The 23,582-nt window shown below is 36.6% G+C and overlaps 1 protein-coding gene and 1 pseudogene across 3 annotated transcripts in view; both read right to left on the reverse strand.

Moving 5' to 3' along the window:
* Positions 1 to 5,445: 5,445 nt before the first annotated feature.
* On the reverse strand, positions 5,446 to 5,799 carry LOC309963268 (elongin-C-like; annotated as a pseudogene). The gene has a single exon. The product of its transcript is annotated as an elongin-C-like (transcript).
* Positions 5,800 to 9,778: 3,979 nt separating this feature from the next.
* The window catches only part of TLK1 (tousled like kinase 1), a 152,312-nt gene continuing 138,508 nt past the window's right edge, over positions 9,779 to 23,582 (reverse strand). For both annotated transcript variants that reach the window (XM_082841632.1, XM_082841633.1), the window contains exons 15-21: positions 22,193 to 22,284; positions 22,018 to 22,107; positions 21,688 to 21,857; positions 21,238 to 21,373; positions 18,043 to 18,154; positions 16,511 to 16,618; positions 9,779 to 11,544 (exon numbers count right to left, since the gene is read on the reverse strand). In XM_082841632.1, coding sequence (XP_082697758.1) covers positions 11,368 to 11,544; positions 16,511 to 16,618; positions 18,043 to 18,154; positions 21,238 to 21,373; positions 21,688 to 21,857; positions 22,018 to 22,107; positions 22,193 to 22,284 — 885 coding nt within the window. In that variant the 3' untranslated portion in view covers positions 9,779 to 11,367. The remainder of the gene's footprint in view (positions 11,545 to 16,510; positions 16,619 to 18,042; positions 18,155 to 21,237; positions 21,374 to 21,687; positions 21,858 to 22,017; positions 22,108 to 22,192; positions 22,285 to 23,582) is intronic.

The raw sequence follows: 23,582 nt of genomic DNA on the forward strand, positions 1-23,582 counted from the left end.
ATTAGGGATATTTCCTTGTAATTATCTTTTTTGGTGTCATCCTTGTCTGGTTTTGGTGTCAGGGGTAATGTTAGCCTTGTAAAATGAGTTTGGAAGTGTTCTCTCCTTTTCTGTCTTTTTTTTTTTGGATGAGTTTAAGAAGAATTGGTGTGTATTGTTTAATGTTTGGTAGAATTCAGCAGTAAAGCCATCTGTTCCTGGACTTTTGTTTGTTGGGAGGTTTTTTTGTTTGTTTTGTTTTTTTGGCGGTACGCGGGCCTCTCACTGCTGTGGCCTCTCCCGCTGCAGAGCACTGGCTCCAGATGCGCAGGCTCAGCGGCCATGGCTCACAGGCCCAGCCACTCTGCGGCATGTGGGATCCTCCCGGAGAGGGGCACGAACCTGTGTCCCCTGAATCGGCAGGCGGACTCTCAACCACTGCGCCACCAGGGAAGCCCACGTTGGGAGGTTTTTGATTACCGATTCAATCTCCTTATTAGTAATTGGTGTGTTCAGATTTTCTGTTTCTTCATAATTCAGTCTTGGTAGGTTGTATGTTACTAGGAATTTATCCTTTTCTCTAGGTTGTCAAATTTGTTGATGTATAATTATTCATAGCAGTCTCTATGATCCTTTGTATTTCTTTGGTATCAGTTGTAACATTTTTCATTTCTGATTTTGAGTCCTCTTTTTTGTTGGTTTGTCTAGCTAAAGTTTTGTCAATTTTTGTTTATCTTTTCAAAGAACCAGCTTAGTTTCATGTTTTCTATTGTTTTTTTAAGCCCCTGTTTTATTTCTGCTGATTTCATAATTTCCTTTCTTCTAACTTTGGGTTTTGTTTGTTCTTCTTTTGCTTGAAGTGTAATGTAAGATTGTGATTTGAAATTGTTCTTGTTTCTTAAGATAGGCATTTATCACTATGAACCTCTCTTAGGACAGCTTTTGATGCATCTCTTAAGTTTTGCTATGTTGCATTTCCATTTTTGTTTGTCTCAAGGTATTTTAAAATTTATTTTGAGTTATTCTTTGACTCGTTGGTTGTTCAGTAGTATGTTGTTTAATCTCCACATACTTGTGAATTTTCCAGTTTTCTTCTTGTAATTGATTTCTAGTTTCAAGCCATTGTGGATGGAAAAGATTCTTGATATGATTTCAATCTTACATTTATTAAGACTTGTTTTGTGGCCTAACATATGATCTATCCTGGAGAATGTTGCATGTGCAACTTGCGAAGAATGTGTATTTAGCTGCTTTTGGATAGAATGTTCTATATACAGTTGACTCTTGAACAACATGGGTTTGAGTTGTGTGCGGGCACTTACACATAGATTTTTTTTCAATAAATATACGAAAATATATGTGTAGAACATTGTGCACAAGACTTGTATTGAAGTGGATAGTCTATCCTTACATAGACATAAGGTGAGTGATATTTAATATGAAACTAATAATGTGTTAGTTTTCTTACTGTTTTATAACTTTTCTTTCAAAGAATTATATTACCATACAGTATGCCTCTCTCTCGTAATTAGAGAAAACTGAGTATCAACCTATCTTCACAGATAAATTTTTTTTAAAATGTGTAACAGTGTTTCCAATACTATATGATGAGTACGACTGATACTTTGTGCCATAAAATTTTCAGTGATTCATTCATTAGTGTGTAGGCTAGGATACTGTGGTGTATTCCCATGGATTACACAAGACTACCATAAAACAATCATATTACTGCTTCTTCATTATCAATGCATGAATTGTTATACCTGTAAATAAATAAGAATTTTTTCATTTTTGATGTCTAGTGTTAATATACATATATCTGCAGTGTTTTGTATAAGACAATATTTTACTGAGAGGTGATTCATCTTGTAAACAATGTAAACTTACGGTATCAACAAGTACAGTACTGTAAATGTATTTTCTCTTCCTTATCATTTTCTTAACATTTCTTTTCTCTAGCTTTATTTTAGGAATACAGTATATATAACATACAAAATGTGTTGATCGATTGTGTTATCAGCAAGGTTTCTGGCCAATACTAGGCTATTAGTTTTGGAGGAGTCAAAAGTTATACATGAATTTGACTGCATGGGGGGTTGCTGCCCCAACCCATGTTGTTCAAGTCTGTTAAGTCCATCTGGCCTACTGTGTCATTTAAGGCTGATGTTTCCTTATTTTCTGTCTGGATGATGTATCCATTCACGAAGGTGAATATTAAAGTCCCCCACTGTTATTGTATTACTATTTCTCCCTTTACATCTGTTAATATTTGCTTTATATACTTATATGCTTCTGTTAGGTGTAGAAATATTTGCAAATGTTATATCCTGTTTATGAATTGATCCCTTTATCATTATATAATGCCCTTCTTTATCTCTTATTACTTTCTTTGTCTCAAAGTCTATTTTGTCTGATACAAGTATAGCTACTCCAGCTTTTGGTTTCCATTTGCATGAATATCTATTTTCATCCCTTCACTTTCAGTCTGTGTGTGTCCTTACATCTGCATGGGTCTTGCCTTTTTACCTATTCAGCCACTCTTATCTTTTGATTGGAGAATTTAGTCCATATACATTTAAAGTAATTATTGATAGGTATGTACTTATTGCCATTTTGTTAATTGTTTCCTGTTTTGTAGTTCCTTTGTTCCTTTCTTCTTGTTCTCTTCATTTATGCTTTTTCTGTAGTGGTGTGCTTAAATTCTTTCATCTTTTGTGTATCTACTGTAGATTTTTGCTTTGTGGTTACTATCAGGGAAAAAGTTTTTTACTAATAACTATGTGTGGATATATTCCATACCTCTGGGAAGGAAGCTCACAGGAATAAAATTCTAAAACATTCCTACTGATGAAGTCTAAATTGTCAAAAAGAAACATTAATATTTTTCATCAGTCCAGCAACCACCATGATGATATTTAATATTCATGGTGGCTTGAACAGAAACAATCTTGAGATCCAAATAGCATTTCTAAAGTGAAGAAAAAATAGTTCTGGAAACAGAGACCAGTTAGGTCTCCAACCCAAAATAGTCATGTGCCTTGGATGTGCAAGTCATTAGTTGTGTAAACTTCCAAAATAGCTGCATGTGCTGGAGTGAAGGGAGTCATTTATGGAGTCTACCTTACGTCACTGATGACAGGCAGGGCTCATACTAAGCAATTATGCACAGATATGAGTTAAAATACAGAAACATCTCCACATTGATTGATAAATGGCTGCTGCTTGGAGTCTCCCGAGTTCCTACCCCAACTGGTCCCATCCCTTCCTCAGAGTGTCCCACAATTACTCTTGACCCTCTCTTCTGCACTATGGCCAGCATTTGTTCTGACTGGTCAGAGCTCATGCCATATTAGTTGGAGGACCTTCTGAACCCACTTTTAGTGCTAGGTGCCTGAAAGGCAGGTACTATTTTTTTTTTCAGTCAATAGTCTTTATTAACATGCAAGTATCATGTGCCACAAGATATACAGTTTTTCCTAATCTTTCAGTTCTATTTCAATATTTTGAACTTCAGGTACCTTCTGGACCTAACATATAAAGTAACCTACTAAAATGGATCAAAGTTAAACTGTATTCTAGCTATCACCTTGACCTTTAAGATCACCACTTAGGTTTATAATCGGCATTATTTGTCACCAAGTAGCAGAATTTTTTTTTTTTTTTTGCGGTACGCGGGCCTCTCACTGTTGTGGCCTCTCCCGTTGCGGAGCTCAAGCTCCAGACGCACAGGCTCACCGGCCATGGCTCACAGGCCTAGCCTTTCCGTGGCATGTGGGATCCTCCCGGACCGGGACACGAACCTGTGTCCCCTGCATTGGCAGGCAGATTCTCAACCACTGCGCCACCAGAGAAGCCCCCAGAATATAATTCTTGTACTTGATAATTCTATACTAAAATATGTAACAGTATGTCTTAAGATGTTACTAAAATATATGCAATTAACATTTATATTTAATTGCTTTCAATAACAATGTTAGGTCTTCTAAGAGGAAAAATTACTTTTATCGATCTTGGTTGTTTATGGATTTTGCAGGTTCCAGAAAAACTGGTCCATACTGAACCAGTCTTAAAGAAGTAAGCTGAAGACTTAAATTTATAGACCCTATAATAACAGCTTTGTTTTACTACTAAGATAGAGACAATAATAACCCCAACTCTAGTGCTTCTTTTTCCACGACTAAGCAGAGCCGCTCTATTATAGTTCTTCAAAATTTTTTTTGTCTTAGCGTAAAAGCTGAATGACCTGTTTTATAAGTTTGAGTTCAGAAGACCCAAATTATGGATGTCATGTCTAGTGGGACATACGTTAATAGAAGATGATTAATATACTATATCAAAGTGCATTATTAGATTTGTACTGCATCTCTCCACGTTTTTCATATTTTATAACATTTCAGTTGATTGGAGGAAGACTGGAATTGTCAGAAGTCTTGCTCTTAGGATCTAGATGAAGTTCACAGTGAGTCTTTTAAAACATATTTAAATAATGAGAAGTGTAATCACAAGGGACTGTGTAAGAATGAATATTGCAAAGGAGACATTATAGTCAATGGATTGGCCAAAATGCACATGAAACTAAAGTCATGTAGTTTACTTGTTGACCATGTGGCTACAGTTCAAAAAGTCTCTGCTCCAAAAGCTGTACCTAGTAATCTTCCAAAACTGATTTTAAATAAAGTTCTTAAATTGTAGCAATAAACAAAAAGACAAGATACACTTAAACAATACTGCAGTTTATCAAAAGACATACGAAATTTCAACTCTCTTGTCTTTGATAGTTATAAAAATCAATATTTTGGCTAAGTTATAAATTTGTTTATAATGCAATTATATGCAGTTGCATAAGTCTAGTAATGCTAATGACAGCTATTAAGATCAGAATAGGTTTTTTTTTTTTTTTTTTTTTTTTTATTTGAAGTGGGCCTCTTACTGTTGTGGCCTCTCCCGTTGTGGAGCACAGGCTCCGGACGCGCAGGCTCAGCAGCCATGGCTCACGGGCCCAGCCGCTCCGCGGCACGTGGGATCCTCCCGTACCGGGGCACGAACCCGTGTCCGCTGCATCGGCAGGCAGACTTTCAACCACTGCGCCACCAGGGAAGCCCCAGAATAGGTTTTTAAAGCAACACTAAAAACATAAAAACATGTAGCCCCATTATTTACCTGTAGAACGTGTTGAATTTATGCCTAAATTTCAGCATTTACTATATCACCACTGTTCTAATTTAAAAAATCACATCCAAAGGATAAGGCAAAAACACCTATGAACTGGCTTATTTATTTCTCAATTTGTAAAAATGTCCTTAATTTGTTGATGTAGCAAACAAATTTCAACTCTGATTGCTATGCAAAAGAAAAGGTAATCTGCTTTGCAACGAACTTTAAAGTTCAATTGCACACAGGCAACATGCTATATACGAAAAAACTACTAACTACAGGTATTAAATACTGAAAAAAGTTAACAGTTTATTATATTTTATTTAACAAATCTAGGAAGTTTGCAGCCATCAGCCGTTCCAGTGCAATTTCAGGTGCAATTGGAAATTCAGGAATCTCCATAGAGCTGTTAGTGTAGCGAACCTTGTAGGTAAAATACATGCATACTTTTGATAGCACATGTGAAGGGATCTCGCTAAAATTGACTTCATTAGTTTCGTTCTCAGCAAACTGACCTGGGCCACTCAACATGCCTTTTTTGTCCTGATGTTAGCGCATGTTCTCTTTCTATAATAAATTCATGACCATCCGAAGATATCAATTTGACATACATGGCATCAGAGCAGAGCCCTCACAGCCACCAGAGGTTTTCACTTCTCCATCCATTATGTTCTTATGAAATTCTACTTTGCGTCCACAGGAACTTTAGTAGCTTCTCTTCGGCCCTGCAGCCACTGTACCGCGTCCCCGCGCACTGCCACAGTCCCTACACCAGCACCCCCCCCCACACCCACCCAGCTGCCTGCCCGCAAGTACTATTAATATATACACTTTACAGATGTGGAAGGTAAGCCGAGAGAGGTTAGTCAGTGACTTCTCTAAGGTCATCCAATTATTAAATAGTAAAGCCAGGTGCAAAGTCAAGTCAGACTTCAAAACCCAGACTTTCCCCACTTTTCACTCTTCTGAATACCTCCTTAAAAGGAAGTTATGAATTTGGTCATTAGCAGACATAAAGAGGTGAAATAGGATCGATATGACATAAATCAGCCATACACATTCTTTAGATCAGGTAATTTTAGTAAGTTTGTCCCATCCTAGAAAAAAATCCTCATCATTTGACCATATCAATGGTATTTAAACCAAATATACCATATACTCGACCAAGAACAGTGGGGTGCTGGTCATGCACGTATACTGCTTAGCTTAGGTATTTGGTTACGGGAACAGCCTAAGTTCTTCAGATGAAAATGGATCACATATTTATAGAAAAATTTAATTACAAACAGGCTTTTAAAAATCAAAGTGAGAGTCACTTGATAAAGTCAGGATTACTCATTTGTGATCTTGGCACTGGAGCACCACACATGGGTAATTTCATTAGATTTATAAAACTTTCTCAAGTTTTTTGACTTAATAGAGTCAGTTTTCCAGATTTATTAGAGACCAACCAGTACCACTGCAGGGAGAGGAAGAATATACCTTCTATGCTCATGAAAGTGGGCTGAGGAGGAGAAAGGTGAACTAACTGATCCCTGCAAGTTAAGCAGAACCTAATCTGATCGTTGACTTAAATTAAAAATGCAATGAAAAGTGTGAGAAGAGGAAAAGGTCTGTGACCCTCTCTCTGCCTTGCCTGGAATGAATCTGGACAGAAGCCCCTCTCTGACATGACTAACAGCCAGCCATCAAGGCACAGCTCAGATGGCACTCCTGATCTAACAGTTGAAGAATTCTTTATATTTGCTCTTTTATGGTGACAGTTACATTTCTATCTGTTCATTTTTGTCCTTTTGAAGAATCATGATAATTTAACACAGTAAACAAGTTTTATAATAAAGAGGCAAGTGAAATATTAGCATGGTTAAGAACCTGGCTCTAGGACTCCAAAAGCCGGGCTTTAGTTCTGATGTCATTTATTAGTTATGTGGTCTTACCAAGTTATTTCTTTTCTCCAACTGTTTCCCCCTCTGTGAAAAAACTGGGATAATACCACCTATCCTACCTCAAATGGTTGCTACTATCAAGGAAAACCCTAGGATGTACAGTAGAATTTCCTCTGATGAAATAGCCTACATGGTTAGGGTATGATCCTTCGGGTAATTACAGTTGAGACAGAGTTACTTTTTCTTGTTGCTGCACCCCACCACCTTCCCTTTTCAGGTAATCTAATCATCATTTGAAATGAATAAAGTACTGTAAAACTGTTTCTTAAAGGAAAATTTATCACAGGAAGCAAAGTAGACTGCATCTTGTATGTGGGATAAAAGCAATAGAACAATTTTTGAGTCTTAAAAAAGAATAGGGCTTCCCTGGTGGCGCAGTGGTTGGGAGTCCGCCTGCCGATGCACGGGACACGAGTTCGTGCCCCGGTCCGGGAGGATCCCACGTGCCGCGGAGCGGCTGGGCCCGTGAGCCATGGCCGGTGAGCCTGCGCGTCCGGAGCCTGTGCTCCGCAACGGGAGAGGCCACAACAGTGAGAGGCCCGTGTACCGCAAAAAAAAAAAAAAAAAAAAAAAAAAAAAGCAGCTTTATATATGTGGTATTACAATGTGCTGGGTTTTATATATGTGAGCTCATTTACTCCTTGCAACCACTCTGTATGGTTGCACTGTTATCTTCATTTTCAGATGAGGAACCTGAAACACAGGTAGGAAATGGCAGTCAACATTTAAGCCCAAAGAATCTGGTTCTAAGATATGAATTCTTAACCAGTATTATTGTTACTGCCTTTTTAAAAACAGTCATAGGTATGTAGATAACCTACATCTCTAGTATTTTAAATGAGTGAGGATTTCCAGGTGAAAACTATGCGTTTTGATCCTAATGAAAGATGACTCTTCTAAGTTCTCCTCTGGTTCTATGCAATCGTTTTGAAGTTAGTTTATATACATTTACTCAAATCTTTCCCATTCAAAAATCCAAGAATTCCCAGGGAGAAAAATCCTCAAAAAAAGAAAAAAAAGGAGGGAAATGAAAGCAGGGGAAGGTAAATGGAGATGTGTATGTTGTAATTCAGATCACCAGATAAGTTATAGAAATTCTAAAACTGTTACAGAATTCCTGAAATCCAAGAACTAGAATTCTAACAATTTTATTTAAAAACTAGGTGCTAAAGCACTTTTTGAAACAGATTAAGCTTGGGAGGAAAATGATCAGATAACATGTCAAAATTTAAAGTGGGATTAGAGTAAGACGTGCCAATGTGATTTTAAAGGACTAAGAGTAAGGCTGTCTTTTTCACACAAATCAAACGGTAATGTAAATTCTAAGAGTAAACTCACAATCTAATAGGACTGGACCATCTGCACTACCACTGCAAAACACAGCTAATAACGTCTGATGGTAATCAGCATTATTGCATTTAATAAGCAACGATCAACAGCAAAACAGAATACACTCTTTAAATTTGTTTCACTGAAATTCTACCATTTTGGTTTCATGTAATGAGGTATTTGTAGAAGTATCTGTTCACATTTTATGTACTATTTAAATTGAAAATTATTTTTAAGGAGCAGGGGATGGCAGCAAGTAAAAAATAGACTTGAAACTTTATTTCTGAAAAACAACCAAATATCTACCCAACTCCAGACTTAATAAATTAGGGTGGTTTCTACACTTACTTCCTCTCAACATGCATGCACTAAAGCTAATTCATACCAAACAAAGATTTCAAATTCTATGCAAAAAACTGTACATTTACCTTGCAGTGCTTAAAGGGAGAAGACCTTGGCTACTGTCTTAGGCATATAGGAAATACTTTAATTCTGAGGACAGAATTCAGGAGACCAAAAAACAATGTAAGCTTCAAGATGTTAGAGCCAAAGATTGCCAGAGTGACTGAAACTACTTAGTGACAAATCCCAGTTTCCCAGGTGAAGGTAACAGTACTCACTCTGGCTCAATTAGAGCTATCTTGTACCTGCTGAGATATGGGCATACTACCCCAAATCTGTATCATTTCTTTGGAAAAACTTGAGGAGGAATAGATGGTCTCTAAACTCATTTACTGCCTACACATCTTGGACTCTAAACAGATGATCACCTAAACCCAGGGAAGCACTTTTATTTTATGGCTTGTTTTCCTCCTTTTCTGCATTTTGACAGTAGCAGTCACTTTCATTCATTTGAAAATAGTGTGGTCAAGACCAGTGATCTAGGTCTGTACCACTTCTTCAATCTCATATTAGATGTACACATCCACTTAAATATCTCACCAAAATTTTAAACAAACTGATTATTTTCTTTTAATTCAGGACTTCAAATAACTGTTACTATATGAACATAGTATTTTAGGATTCAGAAAGATGAAAACTCACTCAAACAAAATTGAAAAATTGGCCGACAGCACCTAAAGCACTCAATTGATGCTACATTCCATTACCACATCAATATTTTTTTTAATAGGATTTCTATCTTCATCTGCAGAGGAACAGGTATAGCCCTTAAACCATTCCCGATATGGCTAAGTGTTACTTACCCAGGATTAGCTTTGATAATGGTTATTAGGTATACTTTAACAGCTTGAAACGCTTCATACTTATCCTGAAGTATATTTCAAGAATTTATTCAGTTAATTCTTAAGGAGCCAAGTCAGTCAATGTCCTAAATCTTGAAAGCTCCCTTCAAATGTAACTTCATAGTCTTTAAATTTTAACTGTCATTGTTTATTACTGTTTTGGCTACATTCTCTACAATTTCAGCAGCATCTTAAAGAGACAATGTGTCTATGTACAATGAAAGAACAAAGAGCCATGGTTTAACTGTACAATATTAAGGGGAATCTGTGGTAAGCATAGCCTCCTTTTTCGGCAACATGGACAATTTACATGTAAGTATCAGCATTATGAATGTGATGATAAGGAAGTTTCTTAGAGGAGTGACATACAGCATCCTGAAAATAATGGTTTCTACCATACAAGGCAGTTAGAAAATGTTCACATTTTAACAAATCTGTACAAACCACAAGAAACTCGTTTAAGGGACCATCATCCCACCTTGCTGATAAGAACTTTCTAGAAATGTAGGATTACCATGAACAATTTATAAATCTAGTATATATGTGCTCCACAGCCCTAGAAACCAAGAAACTGATTTCGAGAGCTCTTTATGTCCAACACAGATCATTTTTACATGCCTTGATTGTTAATAAATGCCTGCTTTTAATAATCTCTCTATAATGTACAGTCAACTTGCACCTTTAAGGAGGTCATTTGATTTTTTTAGCAAAGAAGCAACATCATTTAGCAGCAATTAAAGCGCCTTCAAGAAGACTTAAAAAAAATACAATATCCAATTAGAAAAGGCATATTTTTAAACATTTGTACAAGAATAAGCTGCTGAAACTCGGTAATTGAAATACGACATCTGTACACAATTTACAATAGAGCTAGAAGGGAATTTATCATTATCCTGCATAGAACTGGTCTGCATTTGGTTACGTATTGTCACTTGTTTGAATGAACAAGGCCTGGTAACAAAAGAAAAATACCTGTTAACAATTCTAACATGTTGAGAACACTGGAGATATTATAATTTAGTGACTTCAGCTGATTTCAAAACAAGCAGCTCACTTTGTCAAAGGTGTAATGTATCTAGGAATAGCTCTCCCTTTAACATGACCAGTGAAAAAAGTGGACATGTGATTTCGAGGTACAACTTGGTAAAAGCCAGAATAGGCAAATGACCAAAGTCTAATAACTTTGTCCAAAGAATCTCTCACATTCTATTACTATAAAACGCAACTGTCACTGTCATTCAGTTCTTACTTTGGTTGCAGCAGATAAACTGCTGAATGCTGAAGAATGTATCCAGGCACTAGATAGTTCCTGTGTTAGAAATATGTCTCATATTTTTTCCATGTGTTTTTAAATAATGAAAAACCACCCTTCATATTAGAACTCTCTAGTAACAACCAAATGTATTTAAGTATTATAAACGTTATTTACAGTGTTCCCCCCAAAAAACATTGTTCTTTTATCTTAACATGGTATTCCTGTTTCTGTGCAACAGGCAGTCACCCTTCACTGCTCAAGATTACAGTCAGAAGTGTACATTTATTCACTGCCCATGATCCACTCTCATACAAACGATGCTATGAAGAACTTCAGTTCACAAACAGTTCTCAACCATATCCCGTGTAAAAAAGAAAACAACAAAAACACTCAAAAGCTCTCAAACTCAAGTATGCATCTGGAAGCAATTCAAAGACATCATGCCAATTTTGGAGGAAAGTCAGTAAGTAATTATGCTTGAAGAAGGGGGTGTAGGGGATGCTGTCAGCCCAACCATGTGTAAGTTTCCTGAAGAATTGGATCTTCTCATGTGTGGGAGAAGATAGGGGTCATTTGCCAGTTGGTGCACATCAAACCTATCTTCTTTTCGGTATGCCAAACAGCGTCTTATAAAGGCCTTAAAAAAAAAAAAAGTCAGCAATTAAAATCTTTTCCTCTTCTAAATATCAATCAACTAAATACTACAGATGATGGACACATTTAAGACAATAAATAGATTTTACTTCACTGGGGATTCAAATTTTTTAAGAAATTGTAGCAACAGGGCTTCCCTGGTGGTGCAGTGGTTAAGAATCTGCCTGCCAATGCAGGGGACACGGGTTCGAGCCCTGGTCCGGGAAGATCCCACATTCCGTGGAGCAACTAAGCCCATGCGCCACAACTACTGAGCCTGTGCTCTAGAGCCTGAGAGCCACAACTACTGAGCCTGCGCTCTAGAGCCCGTGCTCCACAATGAAGAGTAGCCCCCATTTGCCACAACTAGAGAAAGCCCACATGCAGCAACAAAGACCCAATGCAGCCAAAAATAAATAAGTAAAATAAATTAAAAAAAATTGTAGCAGTAAAATTATCACTCCAAATTCAACTATCAACTCACAGCCCCCTAGTAGTTCACTTTACAATCTAAATACTATTACTACCATTTAAACTTATTGCTGGAAAGCTGCATTTTTTTTCCTTTTTATTGAGATTAAAATATACATAACATAAAAATTAGCATTTTAACCCTTGAGTGTACAATTCAGTGACATTAAGTACATTCACATTGCTATACAACATCACCACTATATATCTGCAGAACTTTTTCATCATCTAAAACTGAAATTCTGCACCCATTGAACAGTATCTCCCCATTGCTCCTTCCTCCAGCCCTTGGTAACCACTTGTGTTCCTTTATGATCTGGCTATTCTAGGTACCTTATATGAGTGGAATCATACAATATTTATTTGTCCTTTTGTGTCTTTCACTTAGCATGATGTTTGAGTCATCCATGTTGTAGCATGCATCAGAATTTCATTCCTTTTTTTTTTTGCAGTATGTGGGCCTCTCACAGTTGTGGCCTCTCCCGTTGCGGAGCACAGGCTCCGGATGGGCAGGCTCAGCAGCCATGGCTCACGGGCCTCATTCCTTTTTAAGGCTGAATAATATTCCACTGCATGTACATACTACATTTTGTTTACCCATTTATCTCTTGGTTGACATTTGGATTGTTTCTACCTTTTAACTATTGTGAGTAATGCTGCTATGAATGTTGGTATATAAATATCTGAGTCCTTGCTTCCACTTTTTTTGGTATCTACCTAGAAGTAGAAATGCTGGATCATATGGTAATTAAAAAAAAATTGACATATTAGTTTCAGATATACAACATAATGATTCAACATTTGTATTGTGAAAAGATCACCACAATTGTCTAGTTAACATCTGTCACCATACGTAGTTATAAAATTGTTTTTCTTGTGATGAGAACTTTTAAGATCTACTCTTAGCAACTTTCGAATATGCAATATAGTAGTATTAACTATAATCCCCAGGCTGTACACTACATCCCCATGACTTATATAACTGGAAGTTTGTACCTTTTGGCCCCCTTCACCCATTTCGCCCACCCCTCACCCACCTACCTCTCTTCTCTGTATCTGTGAGCTTGGTTTTTTTGCTGTTTGTTGTTTTTTAAGATTCTACATATAATGGCATATGTAGAATCTTATATATGACATATAACGACAAGACATGACATATAATGGCAAGATTTCCTTTTGTTTAAAGTCTGAACAGTATTCCATTTTATATATGTATATATACACACACACCACATTTTCTTTATCCACTCATCCCACGATGGACACCTAAGGTTGCTTCCATGTCTCGGGTATTGTAAATAATGCTGCAATGATCATGGGGATGCACGTATCATTTTGAGTTAATGTTTCTGTTTTCTTCAAATACTCAAAAGTAGAACTGCTGGATCATATGGTAGTTCTATTTTTAATTTTCCAACGAACCTCCCCATTGTTTTCCATATTGGCTGTACCAATTCACAATCCCACCAACAGTGTACACAGGTTCCCTTGTCTCCACATCCTTGCCAACACTCATTTCTTGTCTGTTTGATAACAGCTATTCTACAGGTATGAGGTGATATCTCACTGTGGTTTTGATTTGGATTTCCCTGATTATGAGTGATGTTGAGCATCTTTTCATGCACCTGTTGGCCATATGTAGGTCCTCCTTGGAAAAAAAACCTATACAGATCCTCTGTTTTTAATCGGACTGTTTGATTTCTTTATATATTTTGGATATTAATCCCTTATCAGGTATGATTTCGAAATATTCTTCCCATTTGGTAAGTTGTCTTTTCATTTTGTTCATGGTTTCCTTTGCTGTGCAGATTTTTCCATTTGATGCAGTCCCACTTGTTTACTTTTACTTTGTTGCCTTTGCTTTTGTTGTCAAATACAAAAATTCCTCACCAAGACCTATGTCAAGGAGCTTACCGCCTATGTTTTCTTTTAGGAGCTTTATGATTTCTAGTCTTAAGTTCAAGACTGTCATCCATTTTGAGTTACTTTTTGTGTATGGCATAAGATAGTGGTCCAGTTTCATCCTTATTTATGTGGCTGTCTAGTTTTCCCAACACCATTTATTGAAGAGACCATCCTTTCCCCATTGTATATTCTTGGCTTCTTTGTCAAAAATTGACCATACATGTGTGGGTTTATTCAGGGCTCTCAATTATGTTCCATTGATCTGTGTATTTTTATGCCAATACCATATATATATATATTTTTAAAGAATCAATTTTATTTATTTATTTTTGGTTGTGTTGGGTCTTTGTTGCTGCATGCGGGCTTTCTCTAGTTGTGGCGAGCAGGGGCTACTCTTCATTGTGGTGTGCGGTCTTCTCATTGTGGTGGCTTCTCTTGTTGTGGAGCACAGGCTCTAGGCATGCAGGCTTCAGTAGTTATGGCTCGTGGGCTCTAGAGCACAGGCTCAGTAGTTGTGGCACACAGGCTTAGTTGTTCCACAGCATACCGTACTGTTTGTTTTGAATACTATAGCTTTGAAATGTAGTTTGAAATCATGGAGCATGAGGCCTTCAGCTTTGTTCTCAAGATGGCTTTGACTATTTGGGTCTTTTGTGTTTCCATATGAATTTTAGGACTGTTTGCTCTATTTCTGTGAAAAATACTGTTGGAATTTTGATAGGGATTGCACTGAATCTGTAGATTGCTTTTAGTAGTATGGACATTTTAACATTAATTCTTCCAATCCATGAACATGGAATATCTTTCCATTTACTTGTGCCTTCTTCAATTTCTTTCATCAATGTCTTATAGTTTTATTCTTTCTGATGCGACTGTAAATGGGATTGTTTTGTTTTCTCTTTGGCTGCACCCCAACCAGGGATTGAACCTGGGCCCCAGCAGTGAAAGCGCCAAGTCCTAACCACTGGACTGCCAGGAAAGTCCCTGGGATTGTGTTCTTAATTTCTCTTTCTGCTCTTTTATTATTAATATATAGAAATACATAAAAATTTGTTGCATTGATTTCATATCCTACAACTTTACTGAATTTGTTGATTAGTTCTAACTTTTTTGGTGGTGTCTTAAGGGTTTTTATATATAAAATGATGTTATCTGCAAATAGTGACAGTTTTACTTCTTCCTTTCTGATTTGTATGCCTTTTACTTCTTTTTCTTGCCTAACTGTTCTGGCTAGGACTTCCAACACAGGCTCACCTTGTTCTACTGTACTTTGCAAATACTGCGTTTTTTTTTGTTTTTTTGTTTTTTTACAAATTGAACGTTTGTGGCAATCCCACATTGAGCAAATCTATCAGCACCATTTTTCCAACAGCTCACTTTGTGTCTCTGTGTCACATCTGGTAATTCTAGCAATATTTCAAACTTTCCATTATATTTGTTATGTCACTGTTATATTTGTTATGGTGATCAGTGATTTCTGCTACTATTTTAACTGTTTGGGGGAGGTCATGAACTGCACCCATGTAAGACTGCAAACTTAATTGCTGAAATGACAACACAGGATTCAGAATATTACATAAAGTTAGTTCATAAAGCAGTGGCAGGGTTTAAGAGGACTGACTCCAATTTTGAAAGCTTTTTACCCACAGTAGAACTTCTTTCAAACAGCACTGCATACTACAGAGAAATGGTTCATGAAAGGAAGAGACCAAGAAATTGCCTCAGCAGCCACCACCCTGCTCAGTCAGCAGCCGTCAACAGCAAGGCAAGACCCTCCACAAGCAAAAAGACTACTGGCTGAGGCTCAGAGGATGGTTAACAGTTTTTAGCAAGCAAGTATTTTTAATTAAGGTATGTACATTATTTTTTTAAGACATAATGCTATTGCACACTTAACAGACTACATTATAATGTAAACATAACTTTTATATGCACCGGGAAACCAAAAACTATGTGTGACTTCTTTATTGCAATATTCGCCTTATTTGCAGTGGTACAGAACCGAACCCGCAATATCTCTGAGGTATGCCTGTAACTGTGTTGAATGTGGAATACTGCATTTCTCCCTACAAAATTCTGGAGTCGTCTTTTTCTGGAATTTCTCTTCTGTAAAACACTCCTTTCACCTTCATTCCACTTTACTGTCAATTTAGTTTGGCCAAAGGGTCTGATGCCATTTTTGCCCTAGTGTTTTCTTCCTATTGAGCATAGAGTGTACAGCACAAAGTGAATATATCTATGTAACTGGCAAACAGATCAAGAAAAAGAACTTTATCAGAACTCCTAAGACTCTTCATGCCCACTTTCAGGCACTGCCTCTGCCCCCAATCTATTGGGGTAACAGCTATCCTGACTTTTAAACACCATAATTGAGTTCTGCTTGTTTTAAACTTTATGTAAATGTAATCGTAGATTATGTTCTCCTTTGCCTGGCTTCTTAAAAGAATCACAGACCATATTTGGGTCCTTAAAAACTATCACAACCAAAGGCCTAAAGCAACTCTTCTCCAGAGCAAATCACCAGCCCCTACTGGACAGCTTTTCCTGTGGCTGCAATCTTTACTTCACAAAGCTTATTTTCATAAACTTAGTACCTTTGCTTCACTGCTTACAACCGGTTTTACAGGGAACTGGACATCTGTGGCTTTTAATATTGTATTTTCTTGAAGAATGTCTTGTTGAGATTGATTGTGACCAAATGGCTTTAAAAAAAAAAAATACAATGTTGAAAAATTTATCTCACAAAATATTTAAACAGATATTATCAGAGAATCCCCAAGATACAAATGATTTGTGTTCTAAAAAAATCTTACTCTCAGTTACTTGCAAGCTGGGATGCATTCTCATTGAAACAAGGTTATAACTGATAGCAGGCTGAGGAAGAACATCTGATCAATCCTTAGCATAGCCAAAACATTGTGAATAAGCAACAGAAAATAATACCATTGCCATATAAGTAATTAAGATAAAAATAAAAACAAAAAAATTTTAAATTTTATTCTGAATGTTTAAAATTTAAGTTTAATTAGAGAAGAAATGGAGAAGTAGTGGAAACATCCGTGAAAAGTCCAAAGAGTGAAATACCTCGAGTATGACACACTAACTTAAATGAATCAGCTCTGGGTTTGGTCCTAACATGCAGTGAGTTCCCAGACAAGTCCCTGAATCTCTCTTTTCACACTGATGGAGGGACTGAATGGGATAAGGATATCTATGGTAGCTTACAGTTCTGACTTCAATGTAAAGAGAGGTTTGGGAAAAATTAGTACTAAGTTTGATGGAATTTCCCTGAGGAAGCACAGGAGGAAACATGCTCAGGCCAAACTGTGTGTGCGGGGTGGGAATGGGGTAGAGGAGGTGAGCAAGTGGAGAGAATGGAGGATCATGAACAGTGTTGACTCCTTTATTCCTAGCAATAGAGAAACGTTAGCACTGTTAACAGATTAGTTACTTCTTCTTCTTAAAAGAAAAAAAGGCAAAGAGCAGGCCAAAGAAGCTGTTGTGACATTAAAATAATTCTGATCCACGGAAATTTTAGGAAGTGATAATATATTTAAAGATCATTTAAAAAATCAAATGGAGTAACTATGGTTCAGGCATCCAAAATGGAGCTGGGTGGCCATTGTGGATGTGGTTTCAGACACATTCCTGCATCAGAGAAAACCTGAACTTTCTGAACTGTATCAAACTAAAGGAAACCACTAGATGTTTTCAAAACCGTATCTATCTGCTAGCAATTGCCAGCTGCAACCTTGTACTTTCAAAGTTCCCCCCCAACTATGTCATCATTTCAAACCCCAATCTTTGCTTAACAAGCACCCTTACTTCTTGCCAGCTCCAATCCTAATTCTTGACAATTTGTGTAAGCTTGCAGTTTTTTGCCTATAAGCACCCTCCTCCGCTTTTGTAGTCCAGCGGAACACAATTCAAGTGCTTTCATGTATTTCTGCTTCCCAGTCTGCTCCTAACCCCAAATAAACAGTTATTTTGGGTTTTTTTGTTGTTGCCTCAACCAGGTCTGCATTCTTGGAATTCTTGACTAAATTGACTTCAAGTTAATGAAACTTTAAAAGGGGAAAATTCAGCTTATCTCCATATAGCTGAATCTGTTATTACTTCAACTTACTTTTCTACCATAAAGACACTGAAAGAAGATGACTCCGACTGACCACACATCAACCTTGTTGGAAATCTTCGGTGGTTCCTTTCCAACTACAAAACACTCAGGAGGTAAATACCTAGGTTTTGGGGGGAGAAAAAGAGGAAAGGATATTAACAATTTATAATTTAAAACCTTCTAAATGTAAAATCTTACACGCATTTTATCCATACAAAAACCTTAGGTGATTTGCACTGATTAAAGTCCTAACTTTTAAGGCATTTGTATCCCTGTTATCATTTGACTTTAGAGCCAAAACAAACAACTTTGTGGTTAAAGTGTGTAATATACAGTTGACCCTTTTCCAACACGGGTTCAAACTGCACGGGTCCACTTATATGAGGATTTTTTTCTATAGTAAATACTGCAGCACTACACAATCCCTGACTGGTTGAATTTCGGGCATGTGGGGGAACCACGTATATGAAAGGCAACTGCAAGCTATACTCAGATGATTGACTGTGCAGAGGACCGGTGCCCCTGCACTGTTCAAGGGTCAACTTATATACATTTCTGTAGTGTATGATCTACAGAAATGATAAATTATCATTAGAAATTACAATGTTCTAAGTATCTACTAACAGAAGAAATCCTCTCCTATCCCCCCTTCACCAATCTTCAAACTGTAGGAAGTTCTCTTCCTAAAATACACATCTGATCAGCCAGTTCTTTTGTTTAAAGAACCTCAGCCTCACTCACTGCCCAGGCAAGACCTCGTATCTCTTGCTTGTAACACGAGACCTGTCCTAATCTAGCAGCAACTTAAATTTCCAAAATCTCTTCTCCTGACCCCCAGCCCCTCAAACTGGTTAGGCAAAGCCGATTCACTTGGTTCCCTACACTGTGCTTCCCCGCAATGCTTCTGAATATGACAACCTCTTATGCCTTCCTTAACTACTCCAGTTCACACAGTGACCACCCTTTCTTCTTCAAGACCCACCCAACTTTCACAAGCCTTCTCTGCTTCCCTCCAGGCAGATGTTACCTCCATTACAGCGTTAATTCATTGTACAGTTTCAAACAGTAGCAGCATCAGAAATATATGGAGCATTCAAAAATACTATTTTTATTTATAAATTTATAATTTTAGATAAAAGGTAAAAATAGATTGTAAAATTTATTTAAAAGGTAAAAATACATATAAGTAAAAATAAATTTCTACTTTTAACCTTAGGTTATAAGTATTGATAAAAAGCTCCATCAGGATGCAAGCATCTCACACTTCAAAAATTTAGATAAACTACAAAGTCCTGAAAAGGAATAATACAGCTAAATGGGAAGCTACTCTTTTTTGTTTTATACTCACTATGCTAAAATCGTTTAAATTTCAGCAGAACATTCACAGATGACCAATAACTTATTTGTGATGTAAATCCTTTCCTACCCTCCAAATCAAATAAAAAGCCAGATTTGTTTGTTTTATGAATAAAAGCGTATATTTTTTGTAGGTTTATGTGTGTGTGTAACTGAAACAAGAATGACTCTTAAACACTGTGCTATACCGTCTCTCAAGGTAAAAGGGTATATAAGCAAGGAGAGGAAGTGTAGGAATAGATACCAAAGCTACTCGGGGAAAACGACAGCAGGCTTTAGTGGATGCTTGCATTTGAGACCCAAGAGGAAGGGAGAAACAAAACTCGTTTTCTTCTGAGCAATACTGACAAATAATTTAAGCTTCTGGGGATGATGTGTAAAAGCACTACATACCTATATTCTAAAAGTCTGTATATGAATAAAAAACTAACCATTTTGGGGAAAGCTGTTTCTACAAGAAGTATATAATTCCAGGTTCCTAACATGGAAATGCCATGACTGTATCTTCTTCCTGCACAGCACCCTAAAACATAAGCTTCCCTGTCTCATGCCCATCTGTCAGGGGGAAATTTCCTTGCCCTGCCCTGCACTAGGGAAGCCAGAGTGAGAGGGAAACAGTATGGTGGGAGTCTCTGCAGAGGAAGGATGATCTATTACTTAGAACATGGTTTTCAAGCTGTCTGCCACAGAATACAGGGTTCTACCAAGAAGCCTTATTTTTGTTGGTTTTATTAGGATTCTAAGATTTTGTGGTGAAAAAAGGAGCCTTGTTGCTAAAAGAAAGAAGTCTAAAGACTACTGACTGAGGGTACTGACTTTTAAGGAGTTACTAGTTTGAATGATAGACTTTTAAAGAATATATATTGAAAGAAAATTATGATACATTATCTTATATTCCTAAAAAATGCCACAAGCATAATTTGAAACTCTAAACTGGCTTTAAATGAATACATGGAACATGACTAATCCTTACTCTGAAAAGTAAAGTCCATACCAACCTGTGGCATTTTATAGAATTGGTTATTATTGCCCAGGCTATGTGAAGATTGTTCTGAAGACTCTAAAGTCACATTTATGTTTGTAGTCACCATCCTGCTCAGTGAAGCTGAGTAGTTATCTCCCTTCCATTTAAGATTTCACTCTTTTTGCTAAACTAATTTATTCTGAAAACTAAATTAGTTTTGAAATTTTATAGTCTATGTTCTCCACTTTGGCAAATTTGATACTAAGTTTGAAAATTCACACTGAAGTAATTTTTGTCAACACATAGGTAACTCTGAAGGGAATGACATTCATTTAGACTCATATCAGTGAATCTATGGTTCTATCTAGATTTATATCTGTATGTATGAAGTTATTAAAAAGATTTTTGAGCGTTAAGGCCAAAGACCAAGATTGTACCAAATTTCTCTTTCATTCATTATCGACAAAACATTCATCTTAAACAAAAACTGTAACCACAAAACCTCTACAGAGAGGGCTTAATGCTTATTAGTTATTGCTTTTAATAGCTAAGATATTATATTAAGTATCATTACTCATGATAAACATCACTCCAGCATTATAGAACAAGATTCACAAATTCTCCATGTTAGGAGTTTCTGGCTGGTAGAGAACTAGCTGGTAGTCACTTGCTGATGCCAAGTTTTTCTTCCTCTGGTTTGCTGATAGTTACAGTTAAGACCAGGTGAGAAAACAGGACTGATGATAGTAGTCTCTCAACTCAGAGACTTCATATCAGTACTCTCATCACACCACAGTAATCTCAAAGGTATGCGAAAATAAACTCTCATTAAAAAGACTGGGCACTAATCTAGGTAATTTTGGTGTTTTTAATAATACACTTACCAGTAAGTGCCTGCCCCTTGGGAAGTTAGATCCATTCCATCTACACCATAGCTGTCATCATCCATAATCTTGGACAGACCAAAATCAGTAATTTTAATTTCTCCGCATGCTGTTCCATCTACCAGAAGGATGTTCCCTAAGAACAAAGTATAAAGTTCTTTTAATGAAACATAAATGAAAAACATTATCTTTACTACTAAAGCTGGACTTTTGGGAAATAATACACTTAACATACATATGTAAAATTTTTAATCAATTAAGATATACATTTAAAATATAGTTTTAAAATGCAGTGATATAAATTTTAAAAACACTTCAGCTACTACCACTAGTATTCCACTGACTTTTAAAAACTAAACCAAAAAGCATATTTTCGGATAACTTAGCAAGTAAGACTTTTAAAAATTACACTCTTTAAAGCTTAATTTAGACAAAAATTTTATTAATTACCTGGTTTAAGATCATAATGTATAATAGGGGGTTTGATTTCATTGAGATATCTTAGTGCATTTACAATCTGCATTACAATAGACCTAGCTTCTTTCTCTGACATTAATTTATGTTGCTTCAGATAGAAATCCAAGTCATTGCCTTCACAGTATTCTAACACTGTACAAAACCTACAATGGAGAAGAGAAAAAAAATCAGACATAAAATATTATCCAATAATTCAGAATCACAATGGACAAATGAAGAGTATTTATATTATCACTATGGAATAGGGGAAGCAAAAGCCAACATGTCTTTTCTTAAAAAATAAATCCTTTTATATTCACTTACGTATCTGTATCCAAGGAGAAATAATCATAGAGTTTAACTATTCTGGGGTGATCCAGTTCTTTGTGTATTCTATACTCTCTGCAGGCATGTCTACGAGAAAGAGAATATATTAATTCTCCATTACAATTAAATATATTTTCAAAATTGATAAAAACCATAAAGAATTAATATTTACTTGTGGTAGTTTTCCTTCTTCTCATCCCTCCAACTTTTATTAAGCTGATGGATCTTCACAGCAGCGTATCTTTGTTCATAAAGGTCAAAAGCCTAGGATTCAAGGAATAGAAGAGTTTGGATCAAAGACCAACTGAATAGTGAAGAGATTTTTTTTTTTTGAGTGATAATTTTTGCAATAATATGGAATGAGAATACATATTACGATTTTTGGTAGTCATCTCTGCTAAGGTTATATATAGTTCAGTGGCACATTTATTATCAGAAACAAGATACAAATTCCATGGTGCTAAATCAGAGAAAACCTTAATGTGAATTTTCACGTTCAAGTTTTATAAGTGCCAATATATTGAATCAAGATAAAACAATAAAGCTCTCTGGGTTTTGTTTTGTTTTTTTTTGGCTGCGTTGGGTCTTTGTTGCTGTGCATGGCCTTTCTCTAGTTGTGGCAAGTGGGGTCTACTCTTTGTTGCGGTGTGCGGGCTTCTCTTGTTGCAGAGCACGGGCTCTAGATGCGAGGACTTCAGTAGTTGTAGCACACGGGCTCAGAAGTTGTGGCACACGGGCTTCAGTAGTTGTGGTGCATGGGCTTAGTAGTTGTGGTGCATGGGCTTAGTTGCTCCGCGGCACATGGTATCTTCCCGGACCAGGGATCAAACACGTGTCCCTTGCACTGGCAGGTGTATTCTTAACCACTGCACCACCAGGGAAGTCCCAAGCTATCTGTTTTTAATATAGACGTTCTTCTCTATACTGGTAGTAGCAGTAAGTGGCCAGGAAAACAGGTGGCTGTAATACTTTTTTGGTGGGTTCCTGTATCCTTTCCTAGCAACTCGACCTTTCCCCCCCCCCCCCTTATTTGAAAATTAACAAGTTCCTAACAATTTCCCAACTGTTTTAAAAAAAATTCTAAACTTTTATTATGAAACTGTTTAAACATAACCATAACCATTAACCATATGTAATTATCATACCTAGCTCTATCAGTAATATTTCCTTAATCTGGGCTCAAAAAAGGTTTTATACTTGTTTGTTCAAATGACCAGACTATTTCTTAAATAAAGAATGATCAATATTTTAAGGCTTCAGGTGACTTATAAATGTTTTTTTAAAAACAATGAATATCATTAAAGAGGAATTAATAATTTAGGTTCAACTGTGACTTTTACACAAAGGCGCTCCCTTAAAACACTAAAAGCTTACATATTTATTAGGAAGAAGGTTCCTAGTTCCCACTGCCTCTATCAATTTAACCTTAAAATAAGCAGTAGGGGTAAACTGCTTGTCACGAAATTATAAAAGCATGAGATCAGAAATAATACAGGATGCAGTAATTAAGAATATTCACTTTGGAGTCAGATGAACTTATTAGCTGCATGACTTTGTGCTTA

Source organism: Leucopleurus acutus (genome assembly GCF_964270905.1).
Source record: "Leucopleurus acutus genome assembly, chromosome: 6".
Lineage (NCBI taxonomy): Eukaryota > Metazoa > Chordata > Mammalia > Artiodactyla > Delphinidae > Leucopleurus > Leucopleurus acutus.